The sequence below is a fragment of the Hemicordylus capensis genome, chromosome 1 (assembly GCF_027244095.1).
Source record: "Hemicordylus capensis ecotype Gifberg chromosome 1, rHemCap1.1.pri, whole genome shotgun sequence".
NCBI classification, from domain to species: Eukaryota; Metazoa; Chordata; class Lepidosauria; order Squamata; family Cordylidae; genus Hemicordylus; species Hemicordylus capensis.
The window spans coordinates 35,415,210-35,435,568 of NC_069657.1; the positions used below are offsets into that span (position 1 = coordinate 35,415,210).

Genomic DNA, 20,359 nt, shown 5'->3' on the forward strand with positions numbered 1-20,359 from the left:
TGTGTTAAAAAAACTAAATATGAGGGCTTCATGTAATTTTTATTAAATCTGTTATTACTTTAATGTGCAATTCTTTTAATTTAAACTACAGTTTACCTTTTGTATTAAAATTAGTGGCAAGTAAATAAATGAGTGAAGATTTGTAGGCATAGAGAACTTGGTCTTTGAAAAGTAATCATTAAGAAATAGTGAGAGAGAAACAACTTCAACTCAAAATACTAATAGAAGCAGAGATAGTAACGCCCAGTTTTTTGTAATAGGAAAGGGTGGGGGGATAAATAAGTTGCCTAAACCAAACTGTATGAATGATGGATATAGATAATTTTGTTACATGCTGCAGCAAACCATAGATATTTAACATGGATTCACTAAAATGTCAACACTACTTTAAATTTCTTTCTCTGATGTTTTGACTTGGAAAACCTGTTTGAAAGGGAATTGTTTAGAGACACATATTAGGTGTGTTTAGGTTGAAAAGGCACATAGGATTAATTTCCAATAATAAACATATCCAGGACAATATCGACAAGAGAAGTAATGCTGTCCTCCAGCTTTTTTGCTATCTTCTTCAACACAGAGTTTTGTTCATACTGAACATCAACTTCAGCTTAATTTGTAATTTGGTTCTCTGCCTCTATAAATCTAAATGTCTGTATCAACATAATTGATCAATTCCAGTTTCCTATAAATAGGATCACATATTTGCATAGCTATGTGTACAGTATACCTTGCACAAAGACTCGTTATTGATCCAGCCCATGTCCTCTCCCAAAGTCTTCATGAAGGTGGAGACGAGACAAATTACCTGAAAAGATTCTTGTATCAGCTGGCTTATACTAATAAATACCCCAATGCACAACATTGGTCTTACTGTGCAATGGCTGTATAACCTGAGAATCGCATGCATTTATAGATAAGTGGGTATAATCTATTACCTTTGGTTTTCACTATATTAAGAAAATTGATTTACTCTTTTCCATGATTTCAACTCAAATCCTGTCTCTTATTTTTCATATCTACAAAACTTGTATGCACATTGATTCTCCTTTCTTCTCTTTCTATAAATTTCTCTGTCTATAAATTTATCCAGCCTAATAGGTAAAGTCACAGTCAGTGGCCAACATCCTGACCAAAGTTGCACATGTGCAAGTAAAGAAAGCATGTGTGCAGCAGGAGCATTCCTGCTTCAGCAGCCCAGGTGCCTGCATCTGGGCAGTTTTCACTGATCTCACCTTCCATTAGAAGTGCAGCGGTTTTACAGCCCTCAGGGATATAATTTCAGGTTGCACAGAATGGTTCTATGAGAAGTCGGATAGGTGAAGATCCCCACCTCCCCCACATGTCAGCACCTGGGCTAATGGAGCAGGAATGCTTCCATGGCACATCTAGTTCCTTTGCTTATACTTGCACAGCTTAAGTCAGGATGTTAGTAGGGATGTGCATGAATCAGTTTTCCCCCATTTTGATTTGTACCCGAATCGAAACACCCCTGATGTGTTTTGGGTCCAAATCTGACAACCCCCCCCAATCACCCCAGATTAGATTTGTACCCAAATTTTCCAAATCTGAATTGGTTCGGATAAAAGAGGGCACCGGAGCCAAAACAGGGGTGGTGGTAGTGCCCAATGGGTGGAAGCTACCACCCAAATTTCAAAGAAATTTGGCAAAGGGGTGATTTTAAAATAATTTTTGAAGTTTACACGTCTTTAAACATTTCCCCATAGGGAATAATGGGGATTTCAGCCGCCTTAGTTATAACTCCCTGGCGGGGGGGTGGCACCAGGGTGGTCCAGGGCGGGTTGTGGTGGGTGGTAGTACCCAATGGATGCCTGCTACCATCCAGATTTTTTAATCCACTCTCATTTGCTACCAGAGACTCTACTCTCAGAACACCTCAGAAACAACAAAACCCAATACCCCACGGGCTTATGGGTATGGGGGTGGTTGGCATCCTATGTTCACTATACCACCACTCACTCTGGGCCACCCCAGTACCCCCCAAGTGGAGTTATGGGGCTGCTGAAATCCCCATTATTTCTTATGGGGGGAAAGCTTAAAGATGCACAAATTTCAGAAATTTTTTAAAAATCATCCCTTTCACCAATTTCTTTGAAATCTGGATGGTAGCAGGCACCCATTGGGGCACTACCACCAAACCCACTCTTCTGAACCCGAAGCCCCTTTTCTGCCCCAAAGACGCACAAACTTCAGAAATTCTTTAAAAATCAACCCTTTGCCAAATTCCTTTGGAATCTGAGCAGGCACCCATTGGGGCACTACCAGCTGACCCACTGTGGCACTCCTAGGAGGCACCCACAGGCAGAAATGGGCACTGTCTGTCCCCAGTGTCCCATAGGGTGAATGCAGCACACAGCAACAACAACAGCAGAGCTTTGCAAAGAACAAGGTTTCCAAAGGTCACACACATCCACTGTCACTCACCGCATCCATTGTGTCCCACCATCCCCCCAACAGAAATGCAGCTGATTTACACACAACAGTGTAAAATAAATAATAATCAATAACAGTGTGAAACAACAACAATGAAATGCATTGCCTCACGCGCCCCCTCCCAATGCAGTGTAACAGCAGCAGCCAGCAACAAGCAAGCAACTAAGTGAATGTAATATCATAGATGCAGCAGACTAGGGCCAACAAGAGCATCAGATGTGCCCTGCCCTCCCTCCCCCAAGCATTTTTCATCCACAAGCAATAGACACAGCTATATCTGTGGCACCCGGCCATAAATGCGGGTTAAGGAAGGAAGGATGCAAAACAACATTCTGCCAGTGGAACAGTGAGGTTTGCCCCCCTTTCCACCTACACAAGTAGAAGAGTGATGATTGATGACAACAACGGCACACAATTTTTTGGTGCTTTTTTTTTTTTTTTTTTTGACATTTCTGCAATGGATTGGAGCCTGTGGCACCAGCACAACCTATTGTGGATGCAAGCAATCTAGTCTGAATAAAAAATGATGATGCTAGAAGTCACAATATGACCCAATCTTCATTGCAAAGTACTACATACACACACACACACACACACACACACACTGTCCTGTGCCCATCCATGAGGTCCCCAATATACAGGCACAACAACAAACCATCCAAGGCATTTGAATTGAGATATATATATACATCACACACACACACACACACACACACACACACAGCTAGGCTTGAGATTATGTAGGGGGGAAGCATAGTATACCTGTGTGTGTCTGCCCTGCAAAAGTGGGTTTAGGGTTAATTTTTGCCATGGCCTCAGAATGCTGCAGGTGGGGGTGGGGGTAAATGGGCACAGGGAGGAGGCTAGAGTCTGTGCCTTCCTTCCCACTCAGAGCCTGTAGGCTGCTGGGCAGAGAATATTAATACTGATATATTATGGGCACAGAGGGCTGGAAGACAGGCTTCTGTTTTTTAAACATGAAAAAAAGTCTTTGGAATGGGGAAAAAGACAGAATTGTTTTTTATAAGGCTACACTACCCTTCTAACCACCTACTAGTACTAGCTAATGGGGGTTCCTCCCACAGACAGAACCCCTGTTTAAACATCTTCTGAACTGAACAACACACTCTTTAAATTCAATTGCAACCCAAAACCTCCCTCCAAACAGGAAAAAACAACAACCCAAGAATACCCAATTCCAGAGACGTGTGTGTGTGTGTGTGTGTGTGTGTGTGTGTGTGTGTGTGTGTGTGTTGAAATGGGTACTCACTCAGTCTAGGGCTTCACCCACATTGTGTGTCCAGTTGTCCACTTCTGTGGTCTGGTCTCTGAGTCTACTCTTTCTTCTCCTCCTTCAGTTTTCAGATGGGGGTGGGGCTGGAGCAGAAGCCTGGAAAATCTGGGGTAAGGGGTGGCTTGGGGAACGGGTGGCTGGCCAGGTGACCAGTGGCCTCTGGGGCTGGTGTCTGGCGCAGGCACAAGCAGGCAGTGATTCTCTCAGCAGCAGGGAGGAGTGAAAAAAGAATTCTCTTCTGAGGAACAAAAAAGCAGTGCAGCAGATAATCCATTCCCAGTCTGGCATGCAACAGGGGCAGGCAGGCAGGGCTCAGGCTGGCAAGGCAGAAGGCAAGAAGCAAAGCAAAGCTCTCTCTCTCTCTCTCTTTTCTCACATGAGTCAGAAAGGCAGAATGGTGGCTGCTGCCTCTTTAAATCTCATTGAAAATCCCTCCTTGAACTCCCCACCCACCCTTGCCCCTTCTTCGACCCTTCCCCTGGCCAATGTGGGATCAGTCAGGAGTGGCAAGAGCCAAAAGAGCCAATCTGGAACCAGGGGGGAATCATCAGTAGATCAGCCCATTCTTTCATTCATTGATCTGACGCTTGGAAGGGCGGGAAATTCAAATCAACATAAAACACAAAATGGAGACTACACGGAGATCACCACAAAATGGAGGTCCGAAACAACAAAACATTCGGCTCCAAAATTCAGGTGATTTGTTTTGGACCCGAATCTTTCCGGGCTTGCAGAGGGGCGATTTGTTTTGTATACAAATCACCTGAAACAGGCAGATTCGGGTACAGACCGTACTGTACCTGAAATGTTTCGCACATCCCTAGATGTTGGCCCTCGACTTTTTCTAAATCTTGTTGAGACAAGATCTGAAGATGGCAACTTCTTTTTGGAAAGCTATTTCATTTATAAGGAAACTGAGACCTACTTAAGTGGTTGTGCTTACAGAAAGCTATTTATGTCTTTATGTATCTGCATGTGCACATGCAACCTATTTAATGGCTCAAGAGTGAAGTAAGAGAGTTGAATAGCATGTTCTCCCTTTCTCCTACTTACAATATGAATGAGAGATTTTTCCAACCATAGCCATAAATCTTGTAATGGTGCAGACTGCAATAGGAATGCAATAGTACACTACAGAGGCCTCTAAGTCAATGTAAAACAGTAAATATTTCAATACAAGTAGTAAAATGTGTGTTAAAGTTGCAAATGTGGGAGTCATCTTCGTATCTTTGCATTTATTGGCTAGAATACTGGAAGGCAGAAAGAAGTTTGCTTCTTCCTGAGCAGTGGGGCAGAATTGCCTGCATGTAGCCTAGAGGGATAAGAGTGTGGTACGGTAGTAACAGGCACAGTTACTAACATGTGGAAGTTCAGCATAGGTCCCCCACCCAGCATGCCCTGTAGATGGAATTCCCACGTGCACTTGTAGTTCTCCATCTAGGTCCTCCTCTCATCTGGACTGGTAAATCTTGCAAATCTTTCCGTTAACCCGTGGGCAAATTCTAGGCAGACAACATTTTGGTGGAGCAAATTGTTTTCCCAGATCTGTGTTTTGGGTCTTTGTATTCTTTTAAGAAAAATAATAATGGAAGAATCACACAAGAATAGAAACGGAGGAGCAGTTTCTGTAAAATAAGGACTTGATATTATGAAGAGTGCTGAATACTTTGGCCCTGATCCAGAGAAGCTCTTAAGCAAGTAGCAGTCTTGTCTGCTGTTAAATGGCTACTTTTTGTTCCTTAATTAGGCAGATTCTTTGAGACCCAAAATACTTGGTGCAAGTAAGAATATTTTCCATATTCATAGGGAACTTTTGCATTCTGTAATGTTGATGTTTTCTGTGAATGCATTTCATTTACATGAGTCATGGTATTGCCAATAGCTGAATTCAAGTGCCAGGTGTCAATAGTGCAGAACCAGAGGATGCAGTTACTTGCCTGGGAAAGGCTTGCTACTGCTACTACTTTACAACACACTCCCTCCCTCCATTTATAGCACTGATGAGTCAGTACTGGGAATGTTAAAGATGGAGGTGTATACAGTATCCTGTGTGGGTGGAGTGCTACACCTGGGTTCAAATTCCTACTCTGTTAAGAAGCTCATTGGGTGACTCTTGGGTCAGTTGGTATTTCTGAACCTAACCTGTTGTTAAAATAAGAACAGGGAGTGTTGCAGGGCTTTGGTTTTTGTTTCTGTTTTCTGGTCCTGGACTGTAATAAATCTAATCAACCAGTCACAAGGCTTTGGAATTTAGACTAGATTTGGCCCAGGCTCTCAGTTGGAGGGTGAGGGAGATCTCAGTGACACAGCACATGTTTGGCATGCATAATGTCTCAGACTAGGGTTGCCAACTGTCCCTCATCACGCAGGATGTCCCTCATTTCAGGGATGAAATGTTGGTCCCTATAGGGACAGCATTTGTCCTTCATTTATTCAATAGCATATAATTCAATTACATATACGGCAATAATACTCAGGCTCCTGATTACCACTGCATACACCTCCTAGCACCCCACCCCCACCAGCCCCCACAAATTGTGTCCCTCATTCTGGAACTTGTGTCCCTCATTCTGGCAAATGGAATGTTGGCAACCCTATCCCACACTCAATCTCTGGCATCTCCATTGTGAAGGGACTCTGGTAGCCGCAGGGCTGTGACAGATCCTGACCTAAAATCTTGGGGAATTGCTGCCAATCAGAGTAGACAGTACTTAAACTAAATGGACCAGTGATAAACATTGCTATAAGACTCCTTTATATGTTCACAACTCTTGAGCCTGGTCTCTAGTGTAAATGACCAAGGCATGTATTTTGTGGATCTCTTTTGCCATGTGTATAAAACACAGAGGAGCAGCAGTAATTTTAATGACTCCTGAAGAGATTATTCAAAAAGTTAAATAACTTTATTCCAGCTTTAGAATAAAGGACTGCTTTTGTAATAAGTAGGTTAAAAACACACTAGCCCAGTTCAGATGTAACATGAAACTATGGTTTCTCTACAAGAATGTCTTTGAAAACCACAGGCTTGCACACATGTGTGTGCATGCGCATGTGCACACAGACACACCTTCTTCTCTCTTCTGCATGCACAATGAGATTTAAAGCTTCAATTAAGGGCTTGAAATAAACCACAGTTCCACACAAACCCAGAACTGTGGCTTAATTCAAATCACAGTTAGGTAAAACAAACTAGGATCAAACTGTAGTTTGTTACCTAATTATAGCTTAAATAAACCGTAGTTTTTCAAGCTGATAGAATCATAGAATGTTAGAGTTGGAAGGGACACTCGAGGTCTTTTCAGTGCCAGAAAGATGCTACAGGAGTTTCTTTAATTAAATTACATGTTGAACTTTATAATTTTGGTTTGAATTAAAGGACAGTTCAAGTCACTTTCTTTCTGTGCACACAAGAGGAGAGGAATAAATGTGTAATCCCTTAGCTCTCTAAGGCTTTTGCTTGTAGCAGGAAAAAATGGTTTTGTGTTACATTTGAACCAGGTCACTGTGATTCCTTGGTGGGAACAGAAACTAGTTTCCCACAGCTGCTTCTCCCACCCTCCCCCTGCCGCACAGAGCTAATTGTATCTAGTTGTCTTTGCATTTTGAAAACATTCATGAAGATCAGATCTGGAGGATTTTCTTAGTAACTAGGAGAGCTAGAAATCTTCAACACACAAGCTTGCAAGGAATGAAAATTCAAAGAAATATTATTTTGTATACTACTACTAGCCACCTAATGGCACAGCAGGGATGCTTGACTAACATCGAAATCGAACAAATAATAATAAATAACAAGCAGAAGGTTGCTGGTTCAAATCCCCACTGGTATTATATCCGGCAGCAGTGATATAGGAAGATGCTGAAAGGCAGCATCTCATACAGTGCAGGAGGAGGCAATGGTAAACCCCTCCTGTATTCTACCAAAAGAAAACCACAGGGCTCTGTGGGCGCCAGGTGTTGAAATAAACTTGACGGCACACTTTACTTACTTTACTAATACTACTACTACGACGACGAATATTTATATACCACTCTTCAAACAAAGTTCTCAAAGCAGTTTACATAGAAAAATAAATACATAAATAAGATGGTCCCCTGTCCCCAAAGGGCTCGCAATTTTAAAAGAAACATAAGGCAGATACCACCAGCAGCCACTGGAAGAATGCTATGCTGGGGTTGGGTAGGGCCAGTTGCTCTTCCCCTGCTAAATATAAGAGAATCGCCACTTTGAAAGGTGTATCTTTGCTCAGTTAGCAGGGGTTATACCATGTTCAAAACCCAGGGATAGGCCACTTCCCTATCCTTTGTTGCTGTGTTCTTGTTGTAAACAATTTTTAGACATTGCTGACCTTTAAAAAAATTCTTTATAATGATATTTTGTATTTGGGATTAATTTTTGTCTCTTAGGTAAAAGTATGGATGAAATTAAAAAATTGCTGCTTCTGGTGCTGGGTTGTGCTGTGCAGGTAAGTGTATTTACTTTACTACAGTTTTACTACTAATATATCACAGATACAGCAGTTTTCTGTGAACCTAATGAACTAATTAGCCATATGCTTATGAAGACCTTAAGAAACCTTTGTCCTGGAAAGCTGACATCTGTGATAATACACTACTGAAAAACAAAAATATAGCATACACTGTCAGTATTATTTAGATACGTATTCATTTTTCAGTAATTTATTACTGCCGGCAAACCTACCATAGCTATAATCGGCAAGGGACAGTTTAAGTATATTGAGCAAGTATAATTGGTGAACTGAGCCTCTTTTTGGTCATGAGCATACATCTTGGCACCGAGTAGAAAGGAGAAACATTTTATTCCTTACACTTCTGGGCTTTGGGAAGAAAGTAAGCTAGTTTTGAGACCTCAGGCAGGAAGAGGGTGTGATCAGAGATGTTCCTGAGGCTTCAGGGCAGAATAGCTCTTTAGTCAAATGGCAGAGCAGCTCAATTCCCTGATAGTGAATCCTTGGGAATAATGTGGGCAGCATCGCACATCATTCTGAACTTGAAGTTTGGGGGAGCCACTGGAACCCCAGGACCATGTGTGCCCCTGGCTTCCGGTGTTGGGAAGGATAGGTTGACACTGGACGTGTCATTCAAATCCACCAATGTCTGCATATTCTACCCTTCTCACAGTCCAGAAACTGACACTTGTAACTAAGATCTGGAGTGATGGACAGATGTCGGCTTCTGGACTGTAAGTCAGGTAGAATATAAAAATATTGGTGGGTTTAGATCATTCATTCATTCATTCGATTTATATACTGCCCTTCCAAAAAAGGCTCAGGGCAGTTTACATCAAAATAAAAACAACTAAAATCAATTAACAGTTAAAATCAAAACTATAAAAAGAGCATAAAACTAATTTACAGTTAAAACATGTAAACAGTTAAAAACCCTGGAGAACCAGGCCAAACACTTACAGAAGTTAAAAACAATTTACAACAAATTAAAAACCCTGGAAGGCCAGGCCAAACAGATAGGTTTTAAGGGCTCTCCTGAAGGCCAGCAATGAATTCAGAGTATGGATTTCTGCCAGGAGTACATTCCACGGCCCTGGGGCAGCTACAGAGAAGGCCCACCTCTGAGTCGCCACCAGACAAACCAGTGGTAACTAGAGACGGACCTCCTCACATCCATGGAGACGGACCATGATCTAGCGTCATCATATCCTTCCCAACACTGGAAATTGGGAGTGCATGTATTCCTACTGCTTGGTGGCTCCACCTAACTTCAGGTTTCACGTAATGTGGAGCTGCCCTTTGCAGAGGTGCTCTTACCATTGGGGTTTGGGGCCGAAGTCCAGGGCCTCCACAGCCCCTGGGGCCCCCCCAAATCCTCTTTAGTCTGCCCTGGGTGGTTTGGTCGCCCAGCGGAACATAATTATGCTTAATTTGCAGGGAAGGGAGAGCCTCCAATGGCCTTTAGGTCCAGGTTCCAAAATTACCTAGGTGCACCTCTGGCCCTATGTTTGGAAGTCAGGGTGCCGGTATTTTCTGCCCTAGGTCCGTTTTCATTTTTCCCAACAAGGAGTAGGCGGCCAAGGAGTTATGCCTCTCTTGTAAATCTCCCCATGGATGTGCTCCCCAGGTGGAAGCTTATTGGTGCTGGCACAAGATGCAGCAGATCATGACACAGTGGTGCTGGTTTTAAATCCTTATGTAGTAACAGGCTATGCAGAGATGCTCTATCCCTGATCTCTAATGTTGCCTGCTCAGGGGCAGGAGTTGGGGAAGATGCAGGAGGTGTGGCCACGCATCAGATCTCAGGGCAACTGGCATAGTCTTCTGAACAGCCTCCTAGACTGGCAAGGACAGAATGCTAGAACCACTATTGGGAGGGCTAGAATATTACACCAGTGTGTGTTGTGGAGAGGTAGACATCTGAATCCCTGGCAGAAAGGCAATATATAAATGCACTAAGCAAAATCTGTACAGAAATGTGCACCTACTTCTTGCAAAACATTTGCCATGATGTCTGCAGACAGATGTGAAGGAGTGCATCCTCCAGAGTACAGGAGTGCCTGATGTCTGCAGACAGGGAGTGCAGGAATCTCTGTACAGCTTGCAGATTTCCCCCCTCCTCCCAGTTCAGGAGATTGTGTAGAGAATCTCTTTCTGAGTCTCCCTCAGTACTCAGTGATGCAGCTGACTAAGGGGGCTCTAGCCCATGAAAGCTTTTATACTCCTTATAATGTGTGGGGGGAAAGCGGAGGGAGGGGTAAGTTCACCCTTCCCCTCCCATAAAGTTTAAAAAGAAACACCCCACCTTTGAACCGGCAGAACCACCAGTCATTTGAACTGGTTCGGAGGCTCATAAAAGGCCTCCAAACCAGTTCTGTGCACATCCCTAATTATTCCTAGGAATTTTGATTCCCATGTCTCTTTATAAAAAAGTTTTTATTTTCTGAAGCTGATGATGAATAGGATTTGATAGAGAATCATCTGACAGGCGTGATACACCATTAAACCAAGTGCATGGTAAATGTGTCTTAATTGCATGTCAGTTAACCAGATTTAAAAAAACAATGTTCTGTGCACCAAAACTGGGCATCTGGGATTCCACTTTAGGTTGGTGAAAGAAATCGTTTGACCTTGCTTCTGCTGTTCTTGTCATGCCTTGAGACACTCAGTCCTGCTTTCCTGTGTCAAGTCAATTATGTCAGAATAACGCTATCTTCATTTGGCTGTGGTGATCTTGATATTTGCTAATTGTGATCACATTTTGACACAAGCCTAACATCCCTGATATGCCCTTAAGTACACTCTCCCTTGTTCCCATTTCAATAGCATTGTAGTCCCCTTTCTGAAATCAGTAGCAGTGCTTCTAGCTGTGCCCCTACAATAACCAGTCCCTTAGCACTTAGTCCATCATAGTTCTGTTGTTTTCAATAGGCTTAAGCAGTTGTAAGCACAAATATGCTTACTTAGCTGGTTGTGAGGGTTGCACAGTTCGAATTGGACCTGGCAAAGCTTTTAGGAAGGAAAAACTACAGTAGGTTTTTCCTGCCTGTAATTAATCAGAAGCAGTGTGCCATTGCTAAATGTAAACCACACCTTACATTTGAATTCAGGAAAACCAGAAAAATAGAAACTATTTGAGGGAATCAGACTTTTCAAAAACATGTTTTGTTGTCTAGAAATGCTAGCACCAAACTGCTTCTACTCTTAGGAAGCAAAGGAACCCATGTAGCAAATAATAGCTCGCTTGAAAACAATGTTCTGTGTTTTGGTGAATGATGTTCACAAGGCCATTTAGCAACTTTTTGGAAAAGGTTTTTTGTTTGTTTGTTTGTTTGTTTGTTTGTTTGTTTGTTTGTTTGTTTGTTTTTAAAGAGGAGTTTCCATGCACTGCTACACTAATACATATTGGTGAAGTATGAGACAGAGAACTTGTCCCAATAGGAAACTTTTCCAGAAATTATTTTTGATGTATCTTATTCGGTGAGAAGTAAGTGTAGGATTTGATTTGATTTATTTTATTTATGTGTGTATAGGTTATAGTGAATATCTGAAACTGGATTAATTTCACACGTGATTATTGATTGAGATATAATTTCTCCATTTTCTGACCCTTCATTAGTGAATGCTGACTGACATTTAGGTGACTGCCAGCACTCAGATTATCTTGTGAATTTGGGGTCATTCACAAAATTCATTTGACATTAATTTATTGTTCACATGTGAATGTCAACATTAATTATGTTAACAGGCTAATATCAGATATCCCTGTTTAGATAAGAAACAGATAAAGTTCAAAGTCTCATAGCATGTTGTAGACTTTGCAGCTCAGCTGCTTGCAATCATTTTATGAGGTGTTCTGAAAAGACCGTTATAGCTTCATATGGATAAGTGTGGAGCAACGTTCCCCACTCCCCGTTTTCATATAGACCTCTTTCCTGATCATATCCCATAACTGAAGAACACAGTAAATGAAAAATGCATTCCAATTTTGCTGCCCAATAAATATTTATAGTAGTGATGTGCATTTTCTTTTATTCATAGTGTGAAAGAAAAGAAGAGTTCATTGAACGGATAAAACAGCTAGATATTGAAACACAAGCTGCAATAGTTTCACACATTCAAGAGGTAGGATTGCCAATTCTTTAAGCCTTTTATCTTGCCCTGTGAAATTTGCAGTAGTGTGTCATTAATTGTGTGAGTGCAGATTGCATTCACATAGTGAGGTTTGAGATTAATGTTCCTGATTCATGAGTGTTTTTTGTCCTGTCTGTGCTAAGAGTCATAAACAGAAGAGAATGGGGAAAGGAGAGCTCACAAATGGGCAGAAAACAGAGGGGGAACCCCAATCAGCTAAAGCAGCACCCCCTATTTAAGCTGTTGAAGCATTGTACTGTTCTTCCATGTCTAATGTTACAAATACAGGCTTACATGATGCACAATCCACCATTGACGTAGCAATCTGTTGGGGCTGTTGTGCAACTTCAAAGGCAACCTTCATGGTGTAATGATAGGGCTGCTGCAGAATGCCTAAAAACTGCTTATGGGCAGCAGTGGAGTCCTCCTTCCGTTAGGCCTGTGCAAAATCAGACCATGTCCGATATTACCAGAATTGGAGGGGTTCAGAGAGAGTTCGAACCTGAAATTGGCCAGCCCAGTTCAAATCAGACTTCTCAGATCCCTTTCACAAAAAGTCAGAATTTTCCAAGCTCCAAATGGCAGCGAGAGTTTAGGTTTGTTTGGTCTTTTTACAACAACAACAACAACAAGTCATCGTAGCTAGGGAGGGAGAACACATCTTCTGCTCTCTATCTCCCCTCCCACCTGCCTGCCTGCCCATGCATATTTCATCTTTTAATCCCCACCCCCTTTTTTTAGCCTGTGTTTTACTCCCAAGCAGCCCACCAGCCAATTTCTGGGTTTCTCTTGCGATTCTCTGGTGGTAGGTAACATTCCCTTAGACTCTCTGCTGTTACCTCACTTTCCCTGCGATTCTCTGGTATTATGTTAGTTTACTTCTGGGTTCACAGTGTGGTATAGTGGTTATGGTGTTGGACTAGGACCAAAGAGACACGAGTTCAAATCCCCGTTCAGCCATGAAACTCACTGGGTGACTTTGGTCCAGTCACATATCTCTCAGCCTCATCTACCTCACAGGGTTGTTGTGAGGATCAACATAACTATGTACACTGCTCTGGGCTTCTTGGAGGAAGAGCGGGCTAAAACTATAAAATAAAATTCTTTTAAAAACTGTTTTAAAATGTTTCGTCCAATCCAAACTCCGGACCCAACTTTGAGAAGGGTTCAAAGGACCCTGAACTGACATCTTTGGGGTCTGATTAGATCATGTTGGATCCAATCCCGACTTTTGTGCTTGTGCACAGGCCTACCTTCCATTGTATCCAATGGAAAAGAGCACCACACCGCTGAACCAGAAGTGGTTTTTAGGCATTCTGCAGGAGCCCAATCGCTACACCATTGGGGTTGCTTTTCAGGTTGCACAACAGCATCAGATCACTATCATTGGTGCTGGACTGTACATCATGTAAGCTTATATTTTAGACAAACTTGTGTATTTTTAAATATATATATATAGATGTTGATCTTATCTATGTGTTTTTTTTTTAGATTGGCTGTGTTACATTGTTTGTGTAATTTACATTTGATTTCCTAATAAATTTATATATCCCACAGGGGTGTTTATTTTGCTTTTCAATCTAGTGGATGCTCAAATTGTTGTTTGGTTCCTTCATTAAGCCCATGTTATGCATTTAAAGCTAATACTCATCCCTGAGTGTTCACTGTGGCTCCTTCTGTTTGTGTATATTGTATCTTTTCAAATATTGCTTAGATGTTACAGAAGAGCACTTGCATGTAGAAGGTTCCAGGTTCACTTGCTGGGAGAAAGCCCACCATAGTGCAAATAGGGAGACCCATATGTAGCATATGCAGCATCCTTTAGTTTGGTATACCCTCTGTAGGGATGAAGGTTTTACATTTCAGTTACACAGAAAGCTGCCTTCTACTGAGTCAGACCATTGGTCCATCTAGTTCAATATTGTCTACACTGACTGGCAGTGGCTCTCCAAGGTTACAGGCAGGACTTTCTCCCACCAATACCTGGAGATGCCAGGAAGTTAACCTGGGACCTTCTATATGTAAACATGCAGGACTAGGGAGACCCGAATTCAAATCCCCGATCAGCCATGAAACGTGCTGGGTGACTCTGGACCAGTCACGTATCTCTCAGCCTCAGAAGATGCTCTGAACTATGTTCCCCCGCCAAGAGTATATTTTACCTGCTCACAGTCCTTGCTCAGCAAAAGGGACACTTCATGCTTGCTACCACAAAACCAGTTCACCTCTCTAGACCAGCTCTCTTCCATAAATCACCTAGCATACGACTGGATCAGATGTTGAAAGCTTTTTGTTGTGGTCTTTTTTTAAAAAAAAAACCCTATTGATTTTGTAGCTATATTTACTTAGTACCATCTTTGTGCATTTGAGGCACATGTCCCTTCTCTAGAGGAACACACATGCAATAATGCTATGTAGATAAACAATGGAACTTGATTATAGAATGCCTTTCCCCCACTACTTAGCAGTGGTAGTCTTTCTCAGTGCTCTTGGATTTAAGAAGCAAGGGCCTTCTCTAAGGACAGAAGGTAGGATCTCCATGTAGGATTGAGCCCTGGTATCTGTCCATAAAAGCATTCCAACAACAGTCCCCCAAAGTGCTTTGAAATGCTTAAAGCCTTATGATAGTACTTCTGTACCTCTGCTAAACCTTTATGCTGGTGCTCCATACTGGACTCACTTGCGAGTAGTAGTAAAAGGGGAAGGGAAGTTGGGACTCTGATAGTAACCAGACTTCTAAAAATGTCAGTATGGCATGTATCTCCGCTGTCATCTTGTTTCTCATTGGTTGCAAAGTTTCCTGCATGCATGAGAGCTGAGATTTGTGTGAATTTTCAAGCTGATGGGGAATCATTTGGCAAAACAAGACAGAAGGTCCAAGTGCTCCTATCGATATGGGCAGATGTTATATTAGGAACATAGGAAGCTGCCTTATACCAAGTCAGACCATTGATCCATCTAGCTCAGTATCGTCTACACAGACTGGCAGAGGCTTCTCTAAAGTTGCAGGCAGGAATCTCTCCCAACCCTGTCTTGGAGATGCCAGTTACTACAGAAATTAGTGTTTTGTTGGGATGTCTACAATCTTAAGCATGCTTTCTAGGAAGAGTTCAGTTAAACTCAGTGACTGACATGCTGCACAGTTGTATGGAATCTGTGATGCACCATGTCAGGGCTTCTGTGAACCCGTAAAGCAGCCCTGACTCTGTGGAGGATGTGCGGTTGTGTAATCAGCACTACTGCAGCTTCTCACACTTGCAATGATGGGATAAATGGCAGTAGCGCTACTTGTGCAACTTCCCATTCTCTAAGCATTGGGGCTGTTTTACAAGTCTGCAGCAGCCCCAATGTGGTGCATATCAGCTCCATACCACTGTGCATCATGTCAGCCATGTCATAGAGTCAACCTATAGAAATTACAAACACTAATTTATTATTTATTATTTATTAATTTATTATTAAAACTTTTATACCGCCCTTCCAAAAGGCTCAGGGTGGTTTACATTAAAACACCATTAAAATCAGTTAATAATTAAAACAAAAATTATAAAGCATAAAACAATGATTAACAATTAAAATCATCATAAAACAACAATTAAATAATCAGAACAAATTAAAAACAAGTTTTAAAAAGCTGAGAAAGCCTGGTTGAAGAGATGTGTTTTCAGGTGTTTTCTGAAAATTGCCAGAGATGGGGAGGATCGTATCTCAGCAGGGAGCGCATTCCACAATCTCGGGGCAGCAGCCAAGAAGGCCCGTCTCTGTGTAGCCACCAAACGAGTTGGTGGCAACTGGAGACAGACCTCCTCAAGTGACCTCAACGGCCGGTGGGGCTCATAGTGAAGAAGACGCTCTCTTAAATGGAACTGCAAATCTGTTCAAAGCAAGCCCGCACAGCAAGGAGTAACTTTTTCCCCCTCACTCTCAGTGACATCTGAAAAACCTACCTTCAGAAAATAAAAATAGACTGATATTCTCTTTATTTCCCCCACTTCTTTATTTTAGGTGACACATAGCCAGGAGAATGTGTTTGACTTACAGTGGCTAGAGCTGCCAGATATGGCTCCAGAAGAGCTTGAGACCCTCTCCCGAAATATGGTTTTCCACCTCAAGAGACTGATTGATGAGAGAGATGAGTGCACAGAAGTATGGGTGATGTGCCTGGTTTTTTAAAATGATAGTCTTATACGGTTTGTTTGAAGTATCAGTATGGTTGTGTTTTATAACTTTCTCTCTCTCTCTCTCTTTCTCCCCCCCCCTTCCTAAATTTAATATTATGAAGAAGGCATCAATCTCTCCATGTGAATACCTTATGTAATGTTCAAAATATTAGCATAGCTTCCTGGTTAAAATTGTGGAACTACTGCTAAACTAGAAGATTTACTAAACATTATTGTTAGGTTTCTGCTTTGCTCATCCTTTTGTACTTAAGAACTATTCTAGACATTACAAAAAAATGAAGTACCATTTCAAAACAACTTCCAAGAAAGAGAGAAGGCAGTGTGTTAAACCCCACATCATTCTGATGTTCTACTATGCAGAGAGATTTTCACAAAGACGAGTACTCAGAAATATGAACTTCTTTCTAAAGTCTGAAGGTGTGTGATGTTATTATAGTTGTCAGAGTGGCTTCCCAACAGGTGTTTCAACCTTTACAAAAACCTTAGATGGAATGTACTTCTGTGCAGGAGCTGTCATTCATGGTCTCTCTGAATCTTCATGTGTGATGATTGCACATGCATCTACTTCAGTGCCTCTATGCAATCTGAGATGATGCTGTTGCATGGAGCTTTCCAGAGTATGAGCATAGACACTGAAATAGACATCATTGTGACATGTCATTTTATACACAGGTTGAATGCTTATTGCTGCACAGACATACTTTTCTTGTAGGAATTCCGTATTGTTTGAAGAGCCTTTAAGCTGGTTTTTCAAGGAGGCACCAGTCCCCCTGTAACTTCTGCTAACCATATTTTTTCCTCCTCAGTGATGACCAGTGATGGCCACTGACCAAGGGGAGAAGATTGCTTGCATTTAGGGTTCAAGTAGTTCTCCTGTTCAGAAATTAACCAGTGCTTCCAGTGTTTTAGTTTGGAAGAAAGTATTGCAGATGCTGAGTTCTTTTAATAAGTCTTGCAATATTATATTACTTGATATAACCTGCCTTGGGAATCCGGGATCAAAAGGGGGATAAAAATAAATTCGTTCATCTGTTATTTACTTCCCTTTTAAAAGGGGAATTAACTTAGCCTAAACACATATGACTGAACTGAAAGCATATTTCTCCCCTCTTTGTTCTTGCTTTATTCTTCCTTCCTTGTAAGACCTTTATCATAACTTAGATCATATGTTCCTGACCTTGGGTCCCCAGATGTTGTCAGACTACAACTCCCATCATCCTCAGCCAAAATGGCCTTTGGCAGCATCTGGAGACCCAAGACTGGGAACCCCTGTTTTAGGTTGCAACCTCTCAGTTCAGGGACCTGTCTCTTTGTTGGAACACTGTAAAGTGTCATTCACATGGATGCTGTTGCATAAAAATAAAATATCTTGAACTGGCTGCTGTAAGAGATGAAATATACTATTGCTTGTTAATATAATAATTAGGCTCTTCATCATTAGGGATTAGATTCATGTGCTGTTGTTGCTAATGCTTTCTGTGCCCATTGCCCATCATTTTCACACATTTGCATGTTTGGGGTGGAGCAAATTCAGATCCTTTAAAGAACAGGATTCCATTCATGTGAAAAACATTCTGCACTTGTGTCACTTTTGTATGGCTTTTTGTTGTTGTTTTCCCAGCTACTTGTAGATCTCACTCAGGAGAGAGATTACTTGCAATCCCAACAGCCGCTGAGTCCTCTAAAAACATCAAGCCCAGCCTCTTCCCCAAACCCAGCCAGCCGCCTCTCCAATGAGGACAAACAGCATCTGTCTGTGGAGCTTGCAGACACAAAGGCTAAACTAAGGAGGATCAGGCAGGAGCTGTAAGTAGTGACACTAAACCCCTGCTACTTCTGGAGGGGATTGGCTCTCTGTGTCCTTTTGTTGCATGCATAGTTTTATCTTCAATGCATTGAACTTTTCTGATAGTTTTGTACTGAGACATGTTAACAGAACTAGCACTCTTATTTCAAGGAAGAAGACAGGAAGCCCCTCTCCACGTGGAGTCCCCCTCTCTAACAGACACATGCATCCCTACCTGTGTCTGTCTGTGCACACACATTTGCCAGGGCTGTTTTCAGTGTCCTTACTTTTCCTACCTGCATTCTTAAAATGTGTATACAAAAAAGGACAGAAAATGGCAGAAGATGCACCCCTGGTCATGTGTATCTGGTTGGGTGGAAATGAGTGGTGAGGAAGTTTTCCTCTGTTCACGTGCCCTGGGCTGAAACTCCACATTTCATTTGTGTCAAGGCTGCTGTTGCAAATGGTTGCTCCATATCAAGTCCTCACCCTCATGTCATGTGGTCTCGTGCATTCCTCTACCTGGATTAGCAGCAGCCCATAATGTGTAGAATTGTGGCTGCTCATCTGTTATAAAGATGCATGCATGTACACATTGTCCAGCTGCCTTGCTACATGCTTCTTCAGAAAACCAATGGAAGATATAACATTTAGCAGTAGCCTTCTTTTATCCTCCCACCCTCCCTCCCTCCCTCCTGTGTGTGTCTACACACACACCTCTCTCCTTTTTGATTTTTCAGCCACTACTTGGGTTCTGTTTAATATTGCCTGTACTTCACATTCTCCCATGTACTTTATGGCTCTCAGTTGGTAGTGGATGGTAGCTGCCTCAGTGGAAATGTGAATATGCATTAAAAAGCCATTTTTTAAAAGTCAGGAGCTCACTTTCCATTGGCATGTGGTGCTTGCTGATCTTGATAAATTAGCCACAAGAAAAGCTGAATTTCTTATTTAGACCACATATATATATCTAGCGCATGTGTGGTTTCAGGGGTTAGCATGGCAGTTTCTAACAGACTTGTCTGAAATCCTCAGGGAAGAAAAATCGGAGCAACTTGTTGATACTCGACATGAAGTAGATCAGTTAGTCCTGGAACTGCAGAAAATAAAGCAAGAGGTGAGGATATCTATTAGAAGAGATAAGGAGATCTATTAGAAGACCATTCACAGTTATTAATTTTCCTCTGTGTGGACCACTTTTATTGGTATATGTGTTGGTAAGCATTGAGGGTATTCTGAACTTCAGAAAAAACTTCTTATGCCTGATTGGTTTTTGGAATTCACTATCACAAAATGTAGTGATGGCCAGGAGCTTAGACGGTTTTTAAAAGGGATTACACAGAGGCTATTAACCATGATGGTTATGTGAAATCTCCATGTTCAGAGACAGTATGCTGCTGGGGAGCAACAGCAGGGAAAGGCTGTTGCCCATATCTGGCTTCATGGGCTTGCCAGGGTCAACTGGTTGACCACTGTGAGAAACAGGATGCTGGCTAGATGGACCTTAGGTCTGATCCAGTAGGGGGCTCTCATTTTTTACAGTTTTAACAGGGGTTGCCCTTCCATGAGGCAGGGTGAGCCAGTCACCTCAGGAGCTGGTGCATGGAGGGGCTCAGAGGACAGCAAGTGCTGGGCCCACTAGGGATGAGCCCGGACCGATCCGGAGGCCATTCTGAAGGCCTCCGGACCGATCCGGACATGAGGGTGGTCCGGCGGTCCGGCACTGGTGTGGGGGTCTCTTTAAGGGCGGGGGAGGGTGTACTTACACCCCCCCGCCGCGTTTCCCCCACAGGCGCGTTCGTTTTGAAAAGCTTTTGGGGTGGCAGGGTACCTCCCCGCCGCCCCTTCCCCCAGGCATTGGCAAAAGACTTCAAAAAGCCTTTTGCGTGTGCGCACATCGTGCGCGCACATCACGTCTCTGCGGCGCACACATGACACAGAGACATGACATGTGCACACGCAAAAGGCTTTTTGAAGCCTTTTGCCAACAACTGGGGGAAGGGGTGGCAGGGAGGTATCCTGCCACCACAAAAGCTTTTCAAAA

The 20,359-nt window shown here is 42.4% G+C and overlaps 1 protein-coding gene across 7 annotated transcripts in view; it reads left to right on the top strand.

The window, feature by feature from the left end:
- Positions 1-20,359, top strand: part of CCDC88C (coiled-coil domain containing 88C) — a 154,278-nt gene that overhangs the window by 72,019 nt on the left and 61,900 nt on the right. For all 7 annotated transcript variants that reach the window (XM_053284259.1, XM_053284261.1, XM_053284260.1 and 4 more), the window contains 5 exons: positions 8,153-8,211; positions 12,256-12,339; positions 16,354-16,494; positions 18,151-18,335; positions 19,351-19,432. In XM_053284259.1, the coding sequence (XP_053140234.1) occupies positions 8,153-8,211; positions 12,256-12,339; positions 16,354-16,494; positions 18,151-18,335; positions 19,351-19,432 (551 nt within the window). The remainder of the gene's footprint in view (positions 1-8,152; positions 8,212-12,255; positions 12,340-16,353; positions 16,495-18,150; positions 18,336-19,350; positions 19,433-20,359) is intronic.